This window comes from Cetorhinus maximus, chromosome 6, assembly GCF_964194155.1.
Source record: "Cetorhinus maximus chromosome 6, sCetMax3.hap1.1, whole genome shotgun sequence".
In the NCBI taxonomy this organism is placed as follows: Eukaryota; Metazoa; Chordata; class Chondrichthyes; order Lamniformes; family Cetorhinidae; genus Cetorhinus; species Cetorhinus maximus.
The window spans coordinates 107,374,823-107,402,242 of NC_135884.1; the positions used below are offsets into that span (position 1 = coordinate 107,374,823).

Sequence of the window (27,420 nt, forward strand, 5' to 3'; positions counted from 1 at the left end):
GTCTCTGACAAGGCCAGCATTTGTTGCCCCTCCCTAATTGCCCTTGTACCAATTGGCTTGCCACACCATTTCAGAGGGTAGTTAAGAGTCAACCACAGTGATGCGGGTCAGGAGTCACATGTAGGCTAGACCAGGTAAAGTTGGCAGATTTACTTCCCTAAAAGACATTAGTGAACCAGATGGGTTTTTATGACAATTGACAATGGTTTCATGGTCACCATTACTGAGACTAGCTTTACAATTCCAGATTATTAATTGAATTTAAATTTCACCAGATGACGTGGTGCAATTTGAACCCTTGGCACCAGAACGGTAAGATAAACGATATTCTCCAATTTACCTGGTGCAACATCATGGGCTATCGATGAATAAAGTATTAAAATTTTCTGTCTACATACACACCCTGTCAATGTTTACTATCATTAATTCTTAAGTTTGCATATAAATGTGAAACTGCCAATGTAGACTTGCCATACCTTCATTACACCCACTCACCTACTGCATGTGTTTGTTCCAAACCTGGCAGCAAGGTGCAACTGAAGTGTGTAAAGTTGACATAAGCAATTTCCATTACAAATGAGGACAGGAATTTAAAATGAAAATATAAAATCAAATACAAAATTTATGACTTTAAAAAGGGGTCTGTGCCAATGCTCCAATTAACCTTTGGCCTCTAACCTCAGCTTTGCCTGATCTTGGCTTTCAGTATGCAACGCTAACTTCCATAAAAATTAAGTGGGAATTGGATGTTGTTTTTGTTAGCTCAAGTTAAAATGGCAGACCACTCTTTGCTAACATTTAAAAGAGAAAGAACGGTTGTTTGCATTTTTATTACTATTGGTTTGAAGCTTAAGTAACACAAGAAGCTTCCTCACTGTAGTCTTACACAGCTTGCCAAAACTGCTTTGCAATGATTCACAAGGCCTAGTAGAACTGCAGCGTGGTTCTTATAACAGGTACACAGTTATTTTGAGTGGCTGGGCCTCATTTCATAACATCAGCAACAGAATAGCGTAATGGTTGGAGAAAGACAGTCAGCAAATTTGGCATGAACCCCAGCCAGTTCAGCCAAACAAAGTGATAGGGAGGTGGAAGTAGTGGGTATGCATGAAAGATCCCAGAGGAAAGCTGTGGAGAGCTGCAGGGTGCTGATTTTTGAAAGGTTGGGAGGCATATTAATGCTCCTCCTGGCTGCTCATAAATCATTCCTACATCCCTAACTTGCCTATTGTTCTGTTGCTCCACATTTTGGATCACTAAGTAGAGCGTGTGTGGTGCAAACCACGCCCATTGGTACTGAAAATTGCAAACGGGGTCTCTTACTGGCCTAAGTCCTCAAATTTGCATAGACAATTCAGCATCCTCCTGCTTTGGGCAGGAGTGCTGACTGTCCATTTTGAAGCCTTCCTGAAAATCATGTCAATCGGGCCTCAAGCAACCAATGGGAAAGCATTTTAAAAAATTTTTTAACTTCTACCTGCTCTCTAAAGCAGCATAAACAGGATGGGCAGCAGCTAAATTCTGTCCCCTGTGAGTTCTTGATTTTAGTCAAGATGCAAGGGACACACTGAGGGCAGACTGAGCACTTCCTGTTAGGAAATCTGCATGATGTTACTTGCAGTCCATGTCCAAATGCAGCAAGACCTGGACAATATCCAGGCTTGGGCTAATAAGTGGCAAGTAACATTCACGTCACACAAGTGTCAGGCAACGACCATCTCCAACAAGAGGGAACCAACCATCGCCCCATGACATTCAGTGGCATTACCATCATTGAATCACCCACTATGAACATCCTGGGGATTACCATTGACCAGAAACTAAACTGGACAAGCCATATAAATACTGTGGCTACAAGAGCAGGTCAGAAGCTGGGACTCCTGAGACGAGTAACTCACCTCCTGACTCCCTAAAGCCTGTCCACCATCTACAAGGCACAAAACAGGAGTGTGATGGAATACTCTCCACTTACCTAAATGAGTGCAGCTCCCACAACACTCAAGAAGCTTGACACCATCCAGGGCAAAGCAGTCCGCTTGATTGGCACCACATCCATAAACATTTACTCCCTCCACCACCGACGCACAGTAGCAGAATGCGTACCATCTACAAGATGCACTGCAGGAATTCATCAAGGTTCCTTAGGCAGCACCTTCCAAACCCACGGCTACTACCATTTAGAAGGACAAGGGCAACAGATAGGTGGGAACACCACCACCTGGAAGTTCCCCTCCAAGTCACTCACCATCCTGACTTGGAAATATATCGCCGTTCTTTCATTGTCACTGAGTCAAAATCCTGGAACTCCCTTCCTAACAGCACTGTGGGTGGATCTACACCACATGGGCTGCAGCGGTACAAGAAGGCAGCTCACCATCACTTTCTCAAGGACAACTAGGAATGGACAATAAATGCTGACCCACCCAGCGAAGCCCACATCCCCTGAATGAATAAAAAAAAAGTCTGACGAACAAGAATACAGACTGGATGTACAGCAATACTTTCCAAATTGTGGGTCACGATCACTGTTGGTGTCACAGAAACAACAATTAAGGTTGTGGGTTTCCTCTCCTCAGAGACTGCACCCCGGCTGGGGAAGGTGAAGACACATTTGGTCCAGGGAGTGCAAAGTCGCATCAGGCCCAGGGAGGCCAGTCGCATCGGGTCCAGGGAGCGCAGTCACATCGGGCCTAGGGGGGGGCAGTTGCATTGGGCCTGGGGAGGGCAAAGTTGCCTCAGGCATGGGGAGGGTAAAGTCACGTTGGGCTCAGGAAGGACGACGTTTTGGCGGGCCTGGGGAGGGCAAAATTTTGGCAGGCCCGGGGAGGAGACAGTGCCGTGGTGAGTGTGTGGGAGTGAGAGTGTGTGTGGGGGGAGTGAGAGACTGTATGTGTGTGTGTGTGGGGGAGTGAGAGACTGACTGAGTGTGGGAGTGAGAGTGACAGTGAGTGACTGAGTGTATGGGTGGAGGGGTAGTGTGAGAGAATGAGTGAGTGAGTGTGTGGGGTAGTGCAAGAGTGAGTGTGTGCATGGGGGGAGTGCAAGAGAGTGAGTAAGTGTACGTGGGGGAGTGCGAGAGACTAACTGAGTGAGTGTGAAGTGGGGGAGAGTACGAGAGACTGAGTGAGTGTGTGGGGGTGAGTGTGAGTCTGCCTCATGTTTCTCGCTCACTCTCACCACTACACACCAACACATACAGATACACCCACTCACTATGGGTGAGGTGAGTAAGTGAGCACCCTGAGACTGGGAGTGAGCTAGAAACACACACACTGGCCCTCTCACACTCTGGTCATTTTTATTAATCACTCTTTTTTAACTTAACACTTTATTGCTATGTCATTGCTGTACTTTTGCTCAGCAATTGTTTCTTTCCTTCAAACCTCAACTTTTTTTTTTGAAATTCAATTTATTGTTGAGCCAAACCTCATCTTTCTGAAACTTGCTCATTGGCCCCTTGTGTGAGAAAAATATGCAAATGTGCCCCCCCGCCCCCGAGTAAAAAGGTTGGGCAATCCCGGCCTAAAGTGTAGCCGTTGATAAAAACTGACATTCCTAACACCTCCCTGTGAGACTTGAAGAATAACAGTCTACCTACAGTCAGGACAACTTACAACTGCCCTTGCCATCGTCTATAAATGTGAACATCCAGCACCTCCTTCCCAGGAAAGCAGCCTGGGCTCCCTTTAACAGCCAAGCCACCCAGGCTTGTTGTCGAACAGAATTCAGAGTAGATCGATTGTTGCGGACTGGCACAATCCAAAGTCCAGGACTACGTGCTGAGGGACGCACTAAAGCTTGGGGCAGCTGCCGCAAAGGCGCAATGGGGAAGGGTCGCTGTCTAAGACCTTTCTACCACAGCGCACCGAGAGACTGGGAACTGTTTAGAGCCCCTCGGGCTGTACAGATCAAAATGAAAGGCTGTAAATGACTGTAATATTGTTTGTACTGATGCACCTGGTGATACATTTTGTAAAAGTTTAACCTGGATTGTACCCTTGTAATGTTGTTTTTGAAATGGTTTTGAATGTGATTGAAGATTTTTATGAATAAAGTATATTTTTACAAAAAAAAAGAATTCAGAGTAGATCACATGACTCCCTTCATTCCTCCAGTTTATTTTAATTAAAGATACAGTCCCAAAACATAACAAATCTTATAAACCTTTGTATTTGTGACAATGGGGCAACGTGCAGTAGGGTGAATGCATGGCTGCCATCTTCATAGGGGAAAGTGAAAAAAATACAAAAGGGAAGCTCTGTGATAGGTTGGAAAATGGGAGACATCAAATGATAAAGAATTGGTGGAACAAAGCCAAAGAGAGTAGTAATGAGACAAGTAAAGAAACAAAAGATGTCTCCAGAGGATGTGTGAATGACAGACGGGGGAACAGCTGCCATTCAAAAGCAAAAACAAGTGAAAAATGAGGGTAAGGTCAAAACCTGCAAAGGAAAAGGTAACAACACATTGGTGGTGGCAAAAACGGAGGAGGGTGATCTGTTGAATGCGGAGCGTGGTGGGGTGGGAGGTGAAGAGAAGGGGAATCCTTTAATGGTGCTGGGAGGGAGGGGAATTGCAGAGAGTAGACGTGCAGAAATGGGATGGGCACAGTCACGAGCTCTGTCAACCCTGGTGGAGGGGAATCCTCTGTTGAGGAAAACGGAAAACATATCAGAAGTGCTGGTAATCTTTCCCGTATTCCACTCAATCATAGATCTTCCCTTTTATTCTTTTTCTCCCCTCCCTATTTTTACTTGATTAAAACCTATTACAATTTCAACTAATCCCAGTTTTGCTGAAATATCATTGACCTGATACATTGGCTCGTTTTCTCTCCACAGAAACTGCCAGTCCTGCTGAGTACTTCCAGCATTTTCTATTTTTATTTCAGATTTCCAGTGTCTGTGGTATTTTGCTTTTGCATTAAAAACTTTTGTCTTTTTGTCCCTTTTGCTGTTTTTTTAAAGCCTGTGTTTAAGGAGAATATGATGATTTAATCATAGCAAAGGGAGACAAAAGTATTTTAGGGTATAATGTATCTACCAATAGGTTTAACATGATTCAGAAGGTCAAGGGTGAAACACTCCCTCACACTTCTGCGGTTTAGATCAATACATGAACACTTTAGAAAAAAGTAATATTCACTGTACACAGCAAACATTTGAGCTACAACTTTGCTGTTTACATGGAGATTATGTGTAAGTGGCATTTATGAATATTGTTCCAGGTTCAAAGTTCAGCTAATCAAGCTTCTAATGGCTAGGCTAGAGAAGTTCTCCTGCACTGAAATCCTGACAGTGTGCAGACACGCACACTGTGCTAGAGTATCCCTGCTGGTTGAGCCAGTGAGTGTAAAGTGACAACCTTCAGTGAGAGGTGCCAATTTACCTCTCAGGGTGTCTGTATTGACCCCATCAATAGAAAGTGGGCCTGAAACAGAAGACAAGTGAGGGTGCAGTATAATGTGAATTGTTATTAACATTATTCATTACAATCTTATTCCTTAAGAGCTAGAGGTTCATTCTGATTGTTTAAAAATACAATAGCAGGAAAAATGTAAGAATGATGCAAAAATTTTGATTTCAACTAATTATATTTTGGTTGGTTGTCTGTCCTGTTGTCATGCATATTCTTCTGAAATAATTTATTTATAATTATTATATCCACTCTTATATTGCAATCTTAATACTGTTGATGATGGCAAGCAACAGCTGCATGGTAGTGTGTGCACCGTGACCTCTTAAATAAAATACTTACTGCAGAAACATTTTTTTAATTTGCTGCAAATAAACACTATCTGAAGGTGATATTGATTGTAGTGTTTGAGTGATTTCTTTCAAAGGAGTTAATCTGATGCTGATGTAATGCTGCTTACAGGGACTGCCAGTAGTAATCAACAACACCAGTCAAGAGATAAGTTTGTTATAATTTCTTTTTATGAAGCTCTGCTTTGAAATCAATAGATATTAATAAATGTGTTAGTTCCTTTTTTTCTTTTGTAAATCAAAAACTCATGGCTGATAGAGTGGGGACAATTCTAACTTGGCCAAACTGATGTTAAGGCCGCACATAAGGTTGGTAGGTTTACCTCCTCATTAGCACTGACTTTATGTTGCTGCCATCTAGAAAAGGGCCTACTGCTGGGTGGCCAAAGCATTCACCTGTTTCAGGCAGCAGGCTCTTTTAATATGCAAATCACATCTTATGCATGTATTGGGAGATAACTACATGTTTCACTCAGTTTTACTGGCTGCACAGCTGAGAAGGAGTGAAAAAAACGTGAATATAAAACTATTCTTATGGAGCCAGAAGGAGCAGGTGTGCTGTTCTAGGCCATACAAAATAATCCTAGTTTATAGATTTATGTTTTTATGCCTGGTCAAGGTACGTTGGGATGGTTTATTGTAGTGGGAAGCTCGGCAGTTCTATTTAAGTACGGCCCAGACTTCAAAATGATTCCATCTCCTTCACTTCTGGTGTAGGTCAGGGGCCAGTGAGCTTCACCAGCTGGCCACCCAGAAGTTAGAACTTACCCCTGTGAGTCTAGCAATGGTGCTACTTCTCACCGTTTTCAGAAGGGGCAGAACAATCACTTATGCAGGATCTGAGCCTGTGTCTGAAATGCTGTGTGCCTGTCACATACAGGCTTGTTTCCACCATGGAATGGAATCTTAAATAGAAATAGACCCAATATGTAGCATGGAAATATTATAAGATTTACAACAACCTTTCATTTAAGATACATACTTCAGCAAACCTCAATCATGAACCTTCCAAGCTGGTCATCTCCAAAATTAAAAATGAACTCTTTCACCATCTGATTATTTTTCCAACTAAAGTTGGAATAACCAATGTGTCTTGCAGAGGACATCTAGGCTGTACTTTCCATATCAAGGAGTAAAATTTAAATAATTTAATAATTCTTTTCCACTCAGAAAAAATTCTTAGTATGTATAGACTGTAATCATTAAGATACAACATTCAGGAAGGTCTGCCCATGTATTAATTCAATTATTCAAATGTCAGTTACAACTGTCAATTACTGATTCCCATAGTTCAGCAAAATTGTTAAGAATTAAAACTGTTTTAGTCCATTTAGTCTATCTGCCTTTTTAATGTAAACAGCATACTGTTGACAAAAAGTTTGGGGATTTAGCAAGGAACACAGATGGACTCTGGCTGCTGTGCATATACATAATTTACAGTAGAAATTTCTACACTACTTAAAAATTTACCACAAAGTATGTACCTCTAAAATGCTAATTCCAAGGCAATACTCTGTAGCTGTCACCATCAGTTGGGAAAATTCAGTTATATACAAACTGTACATTGCTAAATGTGGAAAGGGAAAGTGAATGGAATCAGAGAAAATAACCGTCCCTAGCACAAAGCCCCCAGCCTCAGACTAACTGACAGCACTGAATCCCAACAACATCTAACATGCTCTTCCTGTGGAGAAGACAGCCTGTTCTCAGAGTCTTAATTACATCCCAGCTGACTGCCCAGCTTTGCTAGAACAGGCAACAAACGACGTACCTTCACCAGCAATATGGTGTGTTAACTGACTCCCACTCAACAGAAAAAAGATTTCACAATGAGCAGAGGAAAACAAGTGAGCAGAGAGGGTAAACAGCAATCTGCAGTATGAGAAACAACTCCACCCAGATTCCTTCAAGACTGACAAGTAGTAGAATGAAATAGCTGGCTTGGCTAAAATTAAAATTAAACTCCTCAAGTGCAAAGTGCATCACCAAGGACTATTCTTCTCAGACATAAGCCAGTCTGCCTAGTAATAAAGGTGACAAGAGAAGCACCAAACTGCTTAGGCCATTATAATTAAAGACTAACAGCATGCCACAGCCTGCATTTGCAAATGGTATCATATGTATTCCAGACCATTTGTCAGGATACAAGAGTTACTTAACTCTCTAAGGCCTATATGGCAATCTAGTCCAATGCATAGCAAGGACAGAATTTGAAATTTATTGGAAAGAAAATCAATGTGGACAGGCTCATGGGTTGTAAAATTACATCTTGTGATTTTACAGGAAACTACTTTGCCACAAAGATGAAACATTAAACCCAGTGCAAAGGGAGTTAAAATACCTAATTTTAATAAAATGTATTTAAATAATATGATACCCCAATGACCTAATAGAACAGTGCATTCCCTGATGAGGTTGTGTTAGTTCTGTCTCATACATGTGGGTTGCAAGATTGAGTCCAATTGCTTGAACTCTTGATCATTGTTCTTTGAATAGGTTAAACATTATTGACTATTAACTAACCTCCCAGGAGGGATTGTTCTGTCAAGTTAGGTGGCGCTTTCTATTTAGGATGGAAGAGAAGATTCTGTCCATCTCAGCCTATAATGAACACATTTGAGTGGGCTAAGTCATGGGGCAAAGTGACATGAGAAAGTCTGTTAGACTCCCTCTCCAGTGAAGAAAGGGTAATGGAGAACTATAGTAACACAGATGGGGGCAATTAAAAAGAGAAAAGGTAATAAATTTGCCAAAATTGAATGACTTATGGTACTTGGATCACATACACATGATATATTTTCTACTCATTATCAAACATTAAAACATACAGTTGTTTGTCATCTGTGTTAGATATACAGGAATATGCAGTAAAAATAATTTGCTTTACAACTGCCATGTCATGACGACTGGACCACTAACAAGGTTAGATTAATAAATGTGCATAATAATTATAATTATATAATATACGTTAGATGATGATCTTTCTGTAATCTGCTTTTAATCATAGTTTAGCTCTTGTGCTTTCTGTGGTGAAATGAAGAGTATATTAAACCTTGTAACCCTCAACAGCTGATGATTTATTTGCTTCTGGAAAGCCAGAGCAATCTCTTTCTTTATTACCGGTACTACTTTTGAATATATTGCATGCCATAAGGAAATTTTACCTTAGGGCGATGAAGCTAAAGTTTAATCTTCATCTTAATGATGAGATCCTATGTGTGCCATAATTATTTGTAATAGCCCTGGAAGCAGCCAAGGAATGTACTTACTGCTGAATTGAATCTCGTCTACTGGAAAGTGTGAACATTAAAACTAGACAATTGGGTGTTGTTAGAGGTGGAAGGCAATTATAATTAGGATGGCAATTAGATTAGCATTCCATTCTAGGTCCATATTGAAGAGTTCAGCTGTTATATGAAAGGAATCCCTTAAGTCAAATGAGTTAAATAGATTTCTTTCCTTGGAAGAGAAGGCACCAAATCCAAATAAACTATGTAATTTATTATAGTAGCTATTTAATAGATTATTTAATAGTATTAATCAGAATGTCTGTTTAAAGGAAACATTCACTCATTTCCCTGATAAATTATGTTTATTTGAAGGTGAACATTACTGTTATAATCAACAGAAAATATTGAATTCCTGGTATTATATTGGGATCTTTGAGCCAATTTACACCAAAATCAGTGTAAATGTGGTGTGAAAAACAGTCTACAACTGTCAAAACTTATTCCAATCAAACTGTGCCACATCTATTGAGACCCACACAAGTATGGGCCCAGCAGTGCATTGTGTCAGTTCTAGTCTGATATCTAAACCGCTCTACCACTCTACTTTGCTCCCTTCCTTTAAGATACTCCTTAAAACCTACCTCTTTGACCAAGCTTTGGCTCATGTGACCTAATATCACCTTATATGGTTAGGTGCTATATTTTGTATTTACTGCTCCAAAGAAGTGCCTTGGGAAGTTGTATTATGTTAAAGGAGCAACGTGAATATATGTTGTTGTATCTCAAGCTGACAAAGTTCCAAAACTCAATGCATGTCATGTTGCTGCAATGTCACAATGTATATCAAGGCTACTCTGTACACAACTAATGGTGCCAAAAGATGGTTTCCCAGACTAAACAATCACATGGACTGGGTGCTCTAGCTTCCTCTGAGACTCAAGCAGTCATTAAGCATGCTTAGTTGTGCTTGGCACTTCAAAAGGAAGCTGCACCACCTGACCCTGAGTGACTTGCCAAACTCAGTGGATGAGCAGGCCAAAATTATTCCAGGCATCTCACTCACACCAGCAGGTGACAAAGGCATTATCACATCCTTGTGTCTCACACAGCCTTTCTCTAAACAGTAAGTCCATTAAACAGCTGCCAGCATTTTGAGAGACAGGACAAGGTCTGATGGGTCCCTTCAGGGAGTATTTGCAATAGGAGCAGGAGTTTGCCATTTTTTCATTTCTACAAACTGAGCACTACTGCAATCCACACCCTTAACAGGAAATAGTCAGTAAAATTATATTTTGCACAAGGGTCTCTCAGTAAGATACCTCCACTGGATTTGATTTATGTGGGAGGAAAAGTAGGAAATTCTGGGAGGAAGAAATGAAGAGGAAACAAATTTCCTCCTTTGGATTAATTTCATTACCATTTTCTAGCCTTCACAGCACATCTCCCAATCTTATATTTTGTCAGAAATACATCCAATTGTCTACTGAATCCACTTATTTCACTTACGTCAAATATCTTCAGGATAATATTTCAAACATTTACTACTTTTCTAAAAAATAGTTTTGCCTGATGTTCCATTTACCCTTAATTTTCAAATGTATTTAAATTATATTCCATAATTTTTAAACCTTCATCATTCTGAAAAATATGTCTGGATATCTATATCATCTTCAGGATTTTGAAAACCTTTACTAGGTCACCTTAATTTTCTAGCTCCTCTTTGACAACAGAAAAGTTTAACTTCCTTAACCTTTCTTCATAACTCAGTTCTCAAGGTCTGATATCGTCTTAGTTGGTTGTGTTATTCTATACTTTAGCAATATCTGTAATATACTCCCTGTGATTTGGTAACATATCCAGATAGGGTCATACCAGTGATTTGCGTAATAATATCACTTCTCTTGATCTGTATCACTCTACTAATTCAATGTTTCACCTTGTTTATCTTTTTACTGTAAATATACAACAGCCTAAGGATTTCAATGAGCTCAAATACCTTTTCTGATCAGGACATGACAGACCTTTCCATTAACATGTGCTCTTAATCTGAGTCCACTGTTTCAAAACCAATTATATTATGTCAATCTGCATTAAATTGTATTTGTCATTGACTGACCCAATTTCACCAAAAATTCCAACGCTTCTAAAACTGGTTGCATTGTTCATCATATATTGACACCAAATTTAGCATCATCAGCAAACTTTGAGGACTTAAGAGTTTTTGAGCCTTGGGATGTTTTATAACATCAAAGCTCCTATATAAATGAAAGTTGTTGTCATTGTTTATCTGTCACTTAAGTCAATTAACTATATCAGATGATTTACCGTGGCATGGCACCTAGATAACCTCAGTTGAATCAACTGAGGCTTAGTTACCAAAACAGATTAATGTTTAACCTGGCCTGTCCATTTAAGACCACTGTTCATATACTTTCTGTGGAGAAGTGATTTAAACAAGTATACCTGAACATCAATTACAGAGCAACTTTTGAGACATTTCTTTGTAAATTAGTAGCTGTTTGCAGTCACTAGCTTCTGTTCTTGTGGAGAAGATAGATTATCAAAATGAAAATAACTGCCTTTTTACTTTTGACACTAGTGACTAGATGCAAGGTATGCACATATGGATATAATAAACAAGAGGCACCCCAAGACTGAGCCTTGGAAAAGTAGAAGGTTACAGAACTTAAAAGTACATGGGAGGGGCAGGGGAGGATAATTTTAACCAAAGCTTCTGGGTGGGAAATGAGCAGGTTCAGTTCAACCACCAAATTTACACTCCGTTGATTTTTTAAAAAGGGAGATTTTGATTTTCAAAAAAAATCTTAACATTGGAAGATTTAGTTTAGTGATAAGTTTAATTAGAATTGTACTACTAAGTTATTTCATTGTAACACTCCACAGCACTAAATTCAATTTGGAATATGTAAAAAATCTGCACATTCTAAATTGTAATAGCACTGTGGATTGTTTGAGTTAAGGTTTGGGTTGTGCATAGCTATGAAGGGTATAGAAGTAGTGCTAAAATGACACCAGTTTAATGTTGAGCACTAACATCAGAATTGTCTAAAAATCCAAACTGCAGCGGTGCAGCAATGTTCTCTGGAAACTAATTCAAGTTGTTTTGATTCTAGGGGAGTGCAGCTGATGGCAGGCACACTGCCCACTTTCTTTCTGAAGGTTGAAAGGAAAAGGAAGACTTGGATTTATAAATTCGTTCACAACCTCAGGTCATCCCAAATTGCTTTACAGCCAATAAAGTACTTTTGAAATGTAATCACTATTGTGATGTAGGAAACGCAGTAGCCAAGTTACACACAGGTAAACTCCCACAAATAACAATGTGATAATGACTAAAACCTTGCTTTGTTATTAGTAATGTTGATTGAAAGATAAATATTGGCTGTGATATCAGGGATAATTCTTCTTTGAAATAGTGCCATGGGATTTCTTACATCATATCTGAGAGAGCAGATGGGTTCTCAGTACAATGTCCCATTCAAAAGAAAACACCTCCGACAGTGAAGCACTTCCTCAGTATTACATTGAAGTGTCAGCCTAGATTTTTGTGTTCAACTTTCTTCAGTAGGACTTGAATCCACAACCTTCTGACTGAGGCAAGAGTGCTGAGACAACTCATTTGTAAATAAGTTGACCTACAGAAAAGCAAAACCAATTAAAAGTTCGGGCCTATGAACCTATTGGATTGAAGTCGAGGAAGGATGTGGATGCAAAGCACAAGCAGTCTTTTCTCTTTGGAGATGATGACTGACCTGTTGTCTATTTCCAACATTTTCTGCATTGTGCTGGATTAAGCCCACCTGTTCCAGAAACATAGATATGGGAATTTTGGCATAGTCCAAATAATGTATTCTTTTACAGTGCAAGACACTACCAAGTAATAATAACCTTACAAGTCATCAAATGGGTTTTCCAATAACAGAAATAAATTACAGCTCTTTTTTATAAAATCTTCTGGTGGATTTATATTGAAATAACAAACAGAAATGTCAACTTGACTAAATTAGTAACAATCACCTCTGTGTCAGTAAGTTTTAGATTCAAGCTTGGTTCCTGGGCTTGAGAACATAATCCAATGCATTGGTACAGTATTGAGGAAGCATAGTATTACTGAAACTGCTACACTTCAGATGAGATGTTCAACCAAGGCACAGGTTTAATTGTTCCAGTAATGGTGGACAGTGAAGATGATATGGCATGCAGAGTTCTCTCGGTGCACTGGCTTACATTTTTCCTTCAAGAACGTCACCAGAAAGATGCATGTAATGATCACATACCTCATATACCTCCATCCCCAAAACCCTCCGAGTTATCTGCACTCCTCTAACTCTGTCCACTTGCAGCTCTCTGATTTTAAGCGTTCCACCATTGCTAGCCATGCTTTCAGCTACCTAGGCCCTAAACTCTGGTATACTCTCCCTACGCCTCTTTGCTTCTCTACCTCACTTTCTTCCTTTAAGATATTCCTTGAAATCTACCTCTTTGACCAAGCTTTTGGTCATCTGACCTAATGTCTCCTTATGTGGCTTAGTGTCACATTTTGTTTTATAATGCTCATGTGAAGCAGGACATTTTATTACGTTAAAGGTGCTTTATAAATACAAGTTGTTATTGTTGTTGTATGTCTTTGTGAGATCTTGTTGCACAGGAAATACATGCCCCATTTTATTCCATAAAAGTCACTGCTCTTCAAAAGTAAATGTATCTAATTCATTTTGAGATATTTCTGTGAGACATGATAGGGTACCAAATAAATACACCTATTTCTTGCTATTTTGTTTTTGCAGTTTGGAAACAGCATTCTCTCATTCTTGCAAAAGGAGACTGATTCTCAACACCATGATAAAAAAAAGAGGGTTCTCTCAGTATTCTCTCGACACAAAGAAAGATAACATATAATGTAAAAGCCCCATAAGAGGAGGTGCACATCCATTGTTCCAAAGGGCAATTGTTGCCAACAATCTCAGTATTTTTCTTTTGATCACATAGACTGAGAGAAAACAGTCTTTTAAATTCTCTCACCATGCGAGGCTCATTCCTTCCTACCAATTCTAGACTCCAAGATCAAATGAAACTAAACTATGAATATGCATTTATCCATACCAGCCTTAGTCCTACACAAGTGCTGGAAATTTCTGCCCCTATTGACGTCGGATGTCATGGCAGGTGTGAGCGGATATGGCGAGAAGGCCAAAAATTGGTTTTATGCCGTCATTTATGCGATTGTTGAAGGGTCATGAGGACTCGAAACATCAACTGTGCTCTTCTCCACCAATGCTGCCAGACCTGCTGATTTTTTCCAGGTATTTGTGTTTTTGTTTTGCGATTGTCTTTTCCGCCCATCAATGGCAGGCTGCCTTTCCCGCCTTCCTACGTCGGGAAACTAATTTCAATGCATCTTTTCTCCTGACTGGAATCATCTCCCCAGGCTGGAGCATCCAGGCATGTCAGCATGATCGCACACTGATGTGTTTCACAACTGAACATAAGTGATGTGCACCTGGCGAGCTGCAATTCAGTTGGGACTCTAAGATTTGTTTGCCTGCCTTGCTTCGGGCAGCACTTGCAGTCATCAGCGCCAGGCTTTGCAGGCAGCACCACATCGCTTTTAGGGGGGCTCACGGACAGGTCTGTACTTACCAGACTAGCTGTAAGGTGGTGGTGGCTTTTCAATGGCTGCAGGGCTAAGGCTTGCTTGGGGAAGGGGGAGAAGTAGCCTCAGGGAAGATGTTGCAGGGCTAGGGCAGTACTGGGGAAGAGGGGTATCCGGGGGCGTCTGTTGGAACATGCTGATCTGTGCAAGTGGCCTCAAGAGGGTGAGGGCTGAGGAGACAGTCTCCAGAGGAGATGAGAACAGATGGAGATGTGAGGGTGTGTGTGTGTGAGAGAGAGAGTGGTGATGTCCCTTGCGCTGGCAGTGAATGAGATGCGAGTGAATGTGTTATGGTCTTGAGAGCGTGAGAGTTTACAGTGATGAGATGATTGCCTTACCCTGGCGGCATGGATGATATCACTCATCCTCTTTCTGCACTGGATGGCAAACCTCTTCTGTGCAGCGTTGGCACTGACCACAATTGCCACTGCCTCCCAAGCCGGAGTGGTGACACTGATGGACCTTCTGTGGCCAGAGCGCGGGTAGAGGACATTGCCGGGGACCCTCCACAGTGTCCAAAAGGCATTCCAGTGATGCGTCAGAAAAATGGTGGGTTACAGTCTTCTTGCCCTTTGGGATCATGTCTTCTGTGCCGCAGTCCTGGGCTGCAAGCATTGAGAGCTATGCACGTAGCTGCAGTTCAAATATGGTGCAGAGCATAAGGCACCGGCAAGGTGATGGCGTGGAGTGGCGGGCGAATTGGGGGAAGCCTGCCAGCAAAACGGCCTGTTTCCCATGACTGCATAAATAATGAGGCGGGAAGGGGATTATACGGCACAAAAACCTGCCATTGCGGCCGGTGGGTAAAATATGGTTTTACATGCCCACTACTGCACTTACTGCAATTCTGGGACGATTTCGCCCAATATGTTTATCCCATGGATGCTACTGCATATAGAAAACAGAATGCCAACATTTTTTTGACAGAATATTGGCTAAAGTTTCGAACTGCCACACTATTCTTTATGATTAAGGTGTTTGGTAAAGCAGATCTTTAGTAAAGCAACTTTGGCTTTAGTCCTTAGCTCATCATTGTCTTTAAAGCACAGAACCCCTGCATCATTTCACATCAGCAGAGGTTGGGGTCTCTATTGCTTTAATTTGTTGCAACGCGAATATGGAAAAGGACTTTCTGGAAAACTTCAGTTCAAAACAAATTTTCACTTTACCATGTGGCCTTTATTAATGCATGAGGCAAACTCTGCTCAATGTTTTATGGTAGTCTTACGGTGGAATTGTCCCAGATTTGTACTTGTTTTGCTCGCCAGCCACGATGGAGGCTTTTCATGCCGTATCGTCCCAAACCCGTCACATTATTTATGCATTCCCGGGAAACATGGTGTTTCAATGGCGGGCGGGCACTCATTTGCCTGGCCATCCATCACCTCGCTGCTTCATCACGCCGGGTGCCATCCAGTCCAGCCGCGTGCACCACATCTCAGTGCTTCCAGCCCACATTTGCTGCAGGGAAGATGTCCACAAGAAACAAAAAGACTTCAGCCCCCGGTCTAGCAACGAATCACTGGAACACCTTTTGGATGCCGTGAAGGCCTGCCAGGATGTCCGCTACCCCTGCTCTGGTTGCAGGATGGGCAGCGGCGTGACCAACCAGGCTTGGGAGGAGATGGTAGTGGTGGTCAGCACCAACACCCTTCAAAAGGGGACAGCTACTCAGTGCCACAAGAGGATGAGTGATCTCCTCCATTCTGCCAGGGTAAGTCTCTCTTCTCATCATTCTCAACTCACACACTCTCAAACCCATTACACATCCACAAGGATGAGTGATCTCCGTTCTGCCAGGGTAAATCTCTCTTCTCATCATTCTCAACTCACACACTCTCAAACCCATCACACATCCACTTACTGCCATTTTAAGGGGCATCACCATTCACTCTCAAAAAGTCAAAATCCTGGAACTCCCTTCTTAACAGCACTGCGGGTGTACCTACACCACATGGACTGTAGCAGTTCAAGAAGGCAGCTCACCACCACCTTAAGGGCAATAGGGATGGGCAATAGATGCTGGCCTAGCCAGTGAAGCCCACATCCCTTGAATGAATAAAAAAAAAATACTCACCGTCATTGTCCTCAGCCCGTCCATGGGACACTCACCACTCACACATACCAGGCATACTTATCATCCGGCTTGACAGGTGTTCTGCTTACACTTTCTCCATCTCTATTCATGCAGGACAAGTTGGCACACAACAACAGGCAGAGGTCGCAGACTGGTGGAGGAATGCTTGAAATCAAAGTCCTCATGGACTTTGAAAACAGAGCCATCCAGCTGACCAGTGACGATCTGGACTGGTCCTGTGCTGACAGTGAGGTTGGTGGTGCTCTACCAAATGAGAGCCCAGCAGTGCAACATCCATCAGACAACCATGCTGTGAGTGATGTGTCCTGTTTCAAAGGCCACTGCCATGCACTAATTAGCTCCCCTTGCTTCTGCATGCACATCTGGGAGACAGACGACAGAGTCCATGACCCAAGGTCTCCAATCAAGTCCCATAGAGGCTCTGAAGAGAAATCTGGAGGCACCCTCCTTGAAGTCCCTTCACAGAGCTCAACCACACCTTGGGAATAGTCTCGGGATCACAGTCTGGTGAGCACATCACACTGTCTGATCCACAGCAGGCAGTGGCAGGGACTTCCCTGTTGTCCGACACTCAGAAGACTGCTGGAGGCCAGGAATTTGCTGAGTCTGAGTTAGATGATGAGCTTCTGGACTTTGTCATGTCACAGTTGCTGGAGCTGCAAAGGCAAGCACGGGAACATCAGGAAGGGATGTCCACTGCAATCCTCAGATTGCAAGACACGATGGAGGAGTCCATCCGCCTTCACTTTGAAGTGATAGTGCTGGCATACCAATGCACTGAGGTCAATACTGGTAGGGTGGCGGCCACCATGGAGGCCTTGGTTCAGTATGTCGCTTCTGCACTGCTGCGCTGGTTCAACTCGATCACTGATGCCATAGTTGGCCTTTAATAGTGTGTGCGCAAGAGGAATGCCGGGCACCTCGATCTCACTCCAGCTACCCCTTCTCCTCAAGGAGTCAGCCTGGGGCCTTTGGGCACCCATAGGGAGGAGGATCAGCATGTGCACACCCCAGGGCCATCCATCCAGGTGACTCCGGGAGTGTCCAGCCCATCCGAATCCCCTCTTCCTGTGACCTCATCAGCTCCAGCTTCACAGGCTGAGGAGGGTGTCACTGCCACACAGCAAGACCCCGAAAATAGGCTGGGACCCTTCAGGTCTTGGCCCTCTAGAGGACGCCTGCCAAGGGTCATCACAAACAGGGCATAGCAGTCAGCGGGTAGCAGTCAGCAGGCTGCCTCCACCTTTGCTGTGGATGTCTGGAGAGCACCAAGACGTAGCAGCAAGGTTAGGAAAGTTAAGAAGAATTAGTTGCACAGCCTGGACACGGGTGATAATCGCCTGTACATGCTGTTCATTATTTATTTATTGTCAATAAACTCCTAAGAATGTCTCCCTGCCTATGGCTCCTTGTTCTGATGAGCAGTGTTCATGTCACTCAGATATGAAATCTTTCTGCACAAGAAAAAGGCAGATGTCTCAGTCCAAGGCCTCTTCCCTGTGTTTTATGCAGCCTTCAGACCAAAATGATGGTCCAGCCTCACACTCCCTGGACACATTACTGATGCCTGTACCTTCATGGTGCTTGTCATTGCTGCCAGAATGTAGAGGGCAGGAGTCACAAAGTTCCGTCATTCTCTCTGTGTGCTCTCGGCACCTTTTAAGGTAGGGCTGTCCCCATCTCTTCAGCATCTGTGACCAGTGACGCTGTGCCCCTGAAAGGCTGAGGTGCTGATGGCGGACAAAGGATCAGATGCTTCTAAAGTTTCATGGCTGCATCTCTATGATATGACACTGATCACAGAGTGCAAGTAAGCTGCCCTCAGCCAGACAGAAGTCAGACACTGTCAGAGGCTATGTGAAGATCTATGGAGTGTCCTCATTGCATGTCATCATCATCCTCCTGCAATTGAGCAACCATTAGGGCCTCCACTGCGTCTTCATGGCAGGAGCAATATCACAGAGGGTATGCGCGCTTCCATAAGTCAGACGGGAGTCAAACGATCACAGATGCAATATGATGATCTGTAGGGTCTCCTCACTGCATGTCATCATCATCCTCTATAAATCTAGCAGGTATGAGGGCCTCCCAAGCACGCCTGCCTCATCTAAACAGTGTGAGGGTCTCATCCCGGTCATCGTTGCCTTCGAGGATCCCCTCGCCTTCATCCCCGTAGGCGTCCTCCTCGTTGGAGGAGACCTCCAGCTCCTCCTCAGCCAGCTCCTCTCCCCGTTGCAGCAACAGGTTGTAAAGGGCACAGCAGACAACGACAATGTGTGACACCCTCTGTGGGCTATATTGCAGGGCAATATATTACCAGACTGGCCCAGGCATCATCTTCAGCAACCTTGATTATCTGCTCCACCAACTTGCGAGTTGCAGCATGAGCCTCATTATACCTTCGCTCTGCTGCAGTCTGAGGCTGCCGCATGGGTGTTATCAGCCACGGCCTCAGTGTGTAGCCCTTGTGCCCGAGGAGCCATCCCTGCAGCTTCTGGAAGACTTCAGGGATCTGTGACCGACTGAGGATGTAGGTGTCATGCACACTCCCTGGAAACCATGTGCACGCCTGCAGCATACGTTACTGGTGGTTGCACACCAGCTGCACATGCAGCGAATGGAATTCCTTGTGGTTGATGTAGTTGACTACGTGTTGCAACGAAAACCTGGGCAGTTGAGTGCAGTTAATCGCAGCCTGTACCTGTGGAAAACCCAGGATCTGGGCGAATCCAATCGCTCTTGCATCCTGGTTGTCCTGGACCCGGGCGAAATGCACAAAGTTGTGTGCCCTCACAAAGGTGGTATCCTTGACCTCATGGATGCATTTGTGGGTGGAGGCTTGAGATCCCACAGAGGTCACCTGTGGATCCCTGAAAGGAGCCACTGGGGTAGAAATTGAGTGCCCCGGTCACTTTCATAGCTACTGGCAAAGGATGCTCTTCATGTCCCTGTCACGTCAAATCCTGCAGCGGGCGGCCGTGATCGACCAGTTCCCAAGACATGTGCAGTCTTCGGCAACACTGGTTCTTGGTCATCTGCAGGAATGAAAGGTAGCGTCTACAGACCCTGGGTCTAGCTAGGTGATGGCTCGCTGTGACTCTTCGGCGGGGTGTGTGGGAGCCTCAGCCGCCCTTTCGCCCAGAAGGTACTGCTCCTCCTTCTGCGCAGCCAGTAGCCTCAGTCACTCTCTCCTCTGTCGTTTTCGCTCACTGTAGGCCATCAGGCATACAGCTAATTCACCAGGCTCCAAGCTCCTGATATACCCCTCCTGCAGGATGAAAGAAAGAGACACGTGGGTTAGCATGGGTGTACTAAGAACATGTCCTGGGTAAGTCTGAAGGCCCCTTAATGCTTCCTGGAGAGCGCTGGCCACCACTAGGATGGCCAGAGATTAGTACGCTGTATGGCTGCCTGAGACCCCACCCACCTCCGCTCCACTCCAACCAACTGATTGGCTGCAGCTTTGCCCATTGGGCTGCATGCTGTGCTCTTAGCTCAGGCGCAGGCACTCTCCTAACCCGCACTGCAAGGCTGCACAGCTAGCTTGAACCATGAGGGAGACTGGTCCAAACCGGAATGCTGACATTGCAAGGGGCTGCAAGCGACTCCACCAGTGACTGCTCCATGGCCAGTTTTAGCAAGGAGATTGTACAACATGTGTATTCGTACAACTGTTCTGTAGTACACAAAAATGCTCATGGCTTTGCAGCCTGTGTCGGTTGGGGGGTGGTGTTGGTGGTGAAAAGCTCTGGAGCACTTTGTGGCACTTTGATGCCTCGGTGTTGCTTGAGTGGGCACATAAGCTACAAGCTCGACTCCAAACATATCAATGGCTGCTCTTGAACTGTCTCAGTTGCAGATGAATGGTCACATTATATAAGGTGTACCTAATGCGTGGCCACTTCCCTCGCCCACCCTACCCCCAACCCCAAATGCTTGTGCACTATATTCAACCGCAAGGCAGCCCTTGCCCAACCCCCACAAGTTACCTCAATGACAGGGCTGCTCTTGCTCCCCCGCACAAGTCACCTCAACCGCACTGCAGCTGTTGCCTGCTCCACCCCCAACGCGCCTCAAGCTTGAAATCCAACAGGAGACCCTGGCAGGCGCTGCACATTGTTGCTGCGTACTCACCTCCGAGTTCCCTTCAAAGTGCAGGCCGCCAAGTGCACGCCTTTTATATGCTGTTGTGAAACATGTTGGCATGCTTTCCTGCTGAAGCAGACAGTTGATCCAGCCGTGCAGGGGGTGGCGGGGGGAGAAACTATTCTGGCGGCTGGCCTAATAATGATACGCAGATGTATTACAATGAGGTTCCTCACGCCCGATGGCGGGAAACGCAGCCTGCCATTGGCAGGTTGACGGGACGATCGCAAACTGGTTTCATGTCATCATGAAACCAATCACGCCATATTGTCCGCTCATGCCACCGAACATGGCCGACACATTTCGGAAAATCCCGGCCTTACAGTGCAGCAGTAGAAAATATGCTGTTACTGATATATTGTCAAAAGATACATGTGGAAGAAGGATGTTATTACAATCCCTGGAATGTATTTTCAGTTTTGAGCATGGTAGTTTACTTTTAAAAATATTGTTTTAATGCTAACCCTCTCTTTTATTACTTTAATTTCAATTTGACTTCCTTTCGTTGGTAGCCAGTCCATAATTGGTGATTAGGGTGTAGCGGAATAACATTCGGTCCCACTCAGCGGGAAAGTCTCTTCCTTAAGACCCAACTCATTTATTCCAAAGTCTATGGGCTACATCTTCAGTTCATAGCACCCTCGCCTTTGAATCAGAGGGTTGTGGGTTCATGTCCCACTCCCGGAAACCAAGAACTGTGAATGTACTCGAAAGAGTTACAATCTGTGACTGTTGATATTTAAGGGGCTGAGGTGTCAGCTGTGAAAAAAAGAGGTGTCAGCTGTGGCTCAGTTCATAGCACCCTTGCCTTTGAATCAGAGGGTTGTGGGTTCATGTCCCACTCCTGGAAAACTAAGAACTGTGATTGTACTCGAAAGAAGTTGCAATCTGTGACTGTTGGTAACTCGAAAGAGTTTCCAGTTGGCGAATGGGGGGCGGGGCCCGTTCGCCGAGTCAGCTGTGTGCCCGCCGAACTGTCAACGGCCACTTAAGGCCTTTAAAAAAGTAATTAAGCTAATTAAAGGACTTGCCCGTCCAACCTTAAGGTCGGCGGGCAGGCAAGGAGGCCAGGCGGCCTTTAGAAAAAAGATGAAACCTCATCCATGGGCAGGATGAGGTTTCATGAGGGCTCTAAAATGCTTATGAAATTTTGAAATAAAAGAAATTTACATGTCCCAGCTCATGTGACAGTGTCACACGAGGGAACATGTCAGGAATTTTTTTCCACACTTCCACAAATTTTTCAAACTTCCAGCAATCTCCCTGAGGCGGCACTTTGCCTCAGGGAGATCTGTGCGCTCTTTCGCGCGCATGTGCGAAAGCGCGCACTCCCGGCTCAGGGAATCTCTCCCCACCCGCACAGGGAGTGCACAGTGCTTCCGAGCGGATGTCACGCTGGGTGGGCCTTAATTGGCCCACCCATGTAAAATGGCGGTGTGCTGCCAACTGGGGGCGCCGATCGGGAACCTGCCCGCACATTCTCCCCCCACCCCTCCCCAACAGGGGGTGAGGGTGGGGGGACATGTTGCCCCATGTCTCCAAGTCAGCCACTGACCTTTTTCCAAATTTTGTGATCCCTAATATAAATCTACAAATTTGCTAAGATGCATTTTAGAAGTCAGAAAAGGTTTGACTGAGGGTATATTTCAAATTGCATTTATAAAAATGTTAATTATTAAGAAAGGAGAAATTATAATTGTACTAATAATACTTGTGATTTAAGAAATTCAAGCTCAGCTCAGATGGAATGAACATGTAGTAAATATGATTGATTCCTAAAGCAGTCATGCATTCACAACTTAAACTTGGACACCGCCTGCAAGGTAGGTGGAGATTAAGGTTCAAGGATTCCTTGAAGGCAAACCTCAGGAAATGTGGCATGTCCAACACGGGTTGGGAGAAAATGCACAACAAAGAACTAACTAGGGAATGATCTTAAGTAGTGGTGTTGCTTCCTTCGAACAACAAACAATACAGGCAGCTAAGAACAAAAGGCAAGCTAGAAAGGCTGGGTAGACCCAACCAAATCAGATAATTCATCCTTGCCCACACTGTGGAAAGCTATGCAGGTCGTCGATTAGGCTTCACAGCCATGTTAGAATTCACAACAAATGACGAAGCACACAAGAAATGGCCACCTTCAATTACAAAGGTAAACTCACGATAAGGAAATACAAAATTATAATTTAAAATTAAAAATGTTTTACTGAAGAGACGGAACACTTAAAATAGGAAGTTCTAGTCGAAGAAAGAGTTTCTTCTGTGTGTCAATTGTAGCAAATCTAACAGGATTACATTGGGGTTTCTGCTAGTTGCACGAGGTCGACAACTCAGGAACTCATGGCAAAAAAAACCCCCACTGACAGCAATATAAAGGCAGCATCTGTTTGTACACTTCATTCTCCAGCTTGAAAGAAATGGGGAAGATAATATGCAGAAATAAATAATCTCTGTAATATTTAAAACAGGTAAAATATAAAATGGTTACAGATCATTTTTCATTGTATTTGTCTCAGTTTACCAAAAATGTACCATTTCTCACTATCTCTGTATAGAGTCAACCCTTCTTAAATTATTTGTCCTTTCAAATTGTACTATAGCTACTGATAGTTTTCTGTCAGTGCTTCATCTGTATCATTTTGTCTCTTTTAAATATATTGGTAATCGTTGTACTTCTTATATTCTCTTCTCAATAATTAATACCTCTTCTACAAAATATTTTATGTCTCATCTCTTCAGTATGTCATCTTCGTATTTCTAAATGTAATTTTTACAGTTATTTATATTCGAATTCAGAAAAATCAATTTTTGTTTATCTTTTGCGAACTTTTTTTACAGACATTATTAAATCTACTTTTCTTCTAATTCCTACTGGCATTTCATGAAAAATCCAATTGCTGCATTGAGAATGTACTGTCCTTGTATGTGAAGCTCTGCCCTCAAGTCCCATTCCTCCAAAACCTACCCACCCAACAATATCCTGGACATCCTCTTGGTCTTTTTATTCTGGACCTGACATCACAAACATTTGAGACGTATTATGCCGTCAGTCATCCAAAAATCACAGAACCCGTGTGAGCAGTTTTCTGTGGAAGCTGGTGATCTCAATTGATTGCATGCTGAGCCATTTCACTGAATGGTGCTGTCCTGTGATGGTCCCAGAGCAAGATGTCCAGCCTGTATTACATATGTCAGTTCTGGAGAGTCTCCAACCACTGCTGATTTTTCTTTGTAAGGGGGTAAATCTGAATGTCATTCAGCAAGCCTGATTAGATGATGACTGTGCGTTTTGGCTCTAGCTGCTCCATTGATTCTTCAGCTTGCTGAAAATATTACCAAAATTTTTGAATCTTCCCTTAACATCTGCTGTGTAATTGCTGCTAACTCTTTATCCTTGGTACCAGAACCTGTTTACTTGTTCCACATGTCACTTTTAGATGATTTTGATGTCCACCTTTTAATACCTTGCCCTACTTATGCTTAGTATTACTGAACATCATCTCCACATTTCCGCTTCTTCCTCTTGGTCAGTGGCTAAGTTTTAGAGACTCACCAAGTTTTAGAGTCTTAGGGCACTCCCCAAAGGCTGAGTAAATTTAGCCAGAAAGTCTCTTGAGACATAACAATCAGAAAAATCCTTGATTTGGTGTAACCCACTAGTGTGGGTTAGCTAATTTTACCTGGAAAAGAATAAGCTGCTGCAGATGGTACTAACAACCTTAGTTTAAAGAGGAAAAACTTAGCTGGGGCTCCTGCCTGTGAATGCTATTTAGTGGTCATGCTGGATATGTCCATGTCTGTGTGTGTGCATGTGCGCATGTACAAACATAGGGTGAGATCAGGATCAGGCTACCCTGTGATGACCCTGCTCAGCAAAAGCGCATTAATAATTGACATCAATGCACACACTTGAATACAGGCTACTTGGACAAAATATCAGAAGGCAACTAAGTCCCATGGAAAGACAACCAACAAGGAAACCGTGCACTTAAGGGAAGAGGTAGGGAGAGTAAATATTGGTTAAAAACAAGTAGATCTTTCACAAAGAATATTTTGTTGTCTCCTTTTATCAGGTTAGAAATCCTAACATAGTCTTATGAGATTTTCTCTTAATTGGCCCTATGTTATATACCTTTTCTCTGAGACAACATGAACATTTTGTTACAGCGTCATTATTGAAAATACTGAAAAGCAAACTTCTCTGGATGGACAAATGTACCATGTGGCGATGTACTGAGATGAGAAGGTCTCAGATTCAATTCCTCATCTGTGCTCAGATGGTGCATTTAGCCACAATGTCACCTCACTACAATTGGTTTTAATGTCACCAAACTAAGAAACAGAAAATTTAACCAGGATTCCCACACTTATGATCCATATTTCAGCATAAGTATCTGCATTTTGTAATACAGAGGAGAAAATCTGATGGGACAATTGCATTGTATGAGACTGTCTCAGTCACTTAACTAAAATATTTTCAATTCATTCTTGGGAGGGGGGTGGTATTAGTAAACCTTCATCTTGAACTGGTACAGTCCATGCAGTGTAGATACACCCACTGTGCTGTTAGTCAGGGAATTCCAGGGATTTAACTCAGCAACAGTGAAGGAACAGTGATATATTTCCAAGTCAGAATGGTATGTGGTTTGAAGTAGAACTTGCAGGTGGTGGTGTTTCCATGCATCTGCAGCCCTTGTCCTTCTAACTGCTAGAGGTCACAGGTTTGGAAGGTGCTGTCAAAGCTTGGCAAGTTGTAGCAGTACATCTTTTATGTGGTAAGCACTGCTGCCACTGTGCGCCAATGGTAGAGGGAGTGAATGCTTAAGGTGGTTGGGATGTCAATCAAGTGAGCGGGTTTGCCTTGGATGGTATCGAGCTGCTCGAATGTTGTTGGTGTTGCAGGCACACAGGCAAGTGGAGAGTATTCCATCTCACTCCTGTCTTGTAGATGGTGGACAGGCTTTGGTGAGTTATTTGCTGCAAAATTCCCAGACTCTGACCAGCTCTTGTAGTCAAAGTATTTATATAGTTGAAAAAACTCAGCAGGTCTGGCAGCATCTGCGGAGAGGAGTACAGTTAACGTTTCGAGTCCGTATGACTCTTCAACAGAACTAAGTAAAAATAGAAAATAAGTGAAATATAAGCTGGTTTAAGGGGGGGTGGGACAGGTAGAGCTGGGTAGAGGGCCAGTGATAGGTGGAGATAGCCAAAAGATGTCATAGACAAAAGGACAAAGAGGTGTTGATGGTGGTGATATTATCTAAGGAATGTGCTAATTAAGGGTAGAAAGCAGGACAAGCAAGGTACAGATAGCCCTACTGGGGGTGGGGTGGGGTGAAAGGAAGGGATCGAAATAGGCTAAATGGTAGAGATAAAACAATGGATGGAAACCCATTTAAAAATAATGGAAATAGGTGGGAAAAGAAAAATCTATATAAATTATTGAGGAAAAAAAGGGGGATTGGAAAGGCGGTGGGGACGGAGGAGAGAGTTCATGATCTAAAATTGTTGAACTCAATATTCAATCCGGAAGGCTGTAAAGTGCCTAGTTGGAAGATGAGGTGCTGTTCCTCCAGTTTGCGTTGAGCTTCACTGGAACAATGCAGCAGGCCAAGGACAGACATGTGGGCATGAGAGCAGGGTGGAGTGTTCAAATGGCAAGCGACAGGGAGGTCTGGGTCATGCTTGCGGACAGACCGAAGGTGTTCTGCAAGGCGGTCACCCAGTCTGTGTTTGGTTTCTCCAATGTAGAGGAAACCGCATTGGGAGCAACGAATGCAGTAGTCTAAATTGAGGGAAGTGCAAGTGAAATGCTGCTTCACTTGAAAGGAGTGTTTGGGCCCTTGCACGGTGAGGAGAGGGGCAGTAAAGGGGCAGGTGTTGCACCTTCTGCAGTTGCATGGGAAGGGGGGGTGAAGGGAAGATGTGTTTGGTGGTGGCATCATGGTGGCACATCTTCCCTTCACCCCCCCGGCGGCATTCTGCAGGGATCATTCCCTCCGGGACACCCTGGTCCACTCCTCCATCACCCCCTACACCTCAACCCCCTCCCACGGCACCTTCCCATGCAACTGCAGAAGGTGCAACGCCTGCCCCTTTACTTCCCCTCTCCTCACCACCCAAGGGCCCAAACACTCCTTTCAAGTGAAGCAGCATTTCACTTGCACTTCCCTCAATTTAGTATACTGCATTCGTTGCTCCCAATGCGGTTTCCTCTACATTGGAGAAACCAAACACAGACTGGGTGACCGCTTTGCAGAACACCTTCGGTCTGTCTGCGAGCATGACCCAGACCTCCCTGTCGCTTGCCATTTGAACACTCCACCCTGCTCTCATGCCCACATGTCTGTCCTTGGCCTGCTGCATTGTTCCAGTGAAGCTCAACACAAACTGGAGGAACAGCACCTCATCTTCCGACTAGGCACTTTACAGCCTTCCGGACTGAATATTGAGTTCAACAATTTTAGATCATGAATTCTCTCCTCCGTTCCCACCCCCTTTCCGATC

General features: G+C 43.6%; 1 protein-coding gene across 6 annotated transcripts in view; it reads right to left on the reverse strand.

Annotated features, from left to right (window-relative positions):
- The window catches only part of fto (FTO alpha-ketoglutarate dependent dioxygenase), a 416,062-nt gene that overhangs the window by 200,244 nt on the left and 188,398 nt on the right, over nucleotides 1–27,420 (reverse strand). Inside the window, exon 8 of one of the 6 annotated variants that reach the window (XM_078544263.1) lies at nucleotides 4,609–4,647. The exons of the other annotated variants lie outside the window; for them this stretch is intronic. Coding sequence (XP_078400389.1) covers nucleotides 4,624–4,647 — 24 coding nt within the window. The 3' untranslated portion in view covers nucleotides 4,609–4,623. Of the gene's footprint in view, nucleotides 1–4,608; nucleotides 4,648–27,420 lie in introns of those variants that run through there. 6 annotated transcript variants of the gene reach the window in all.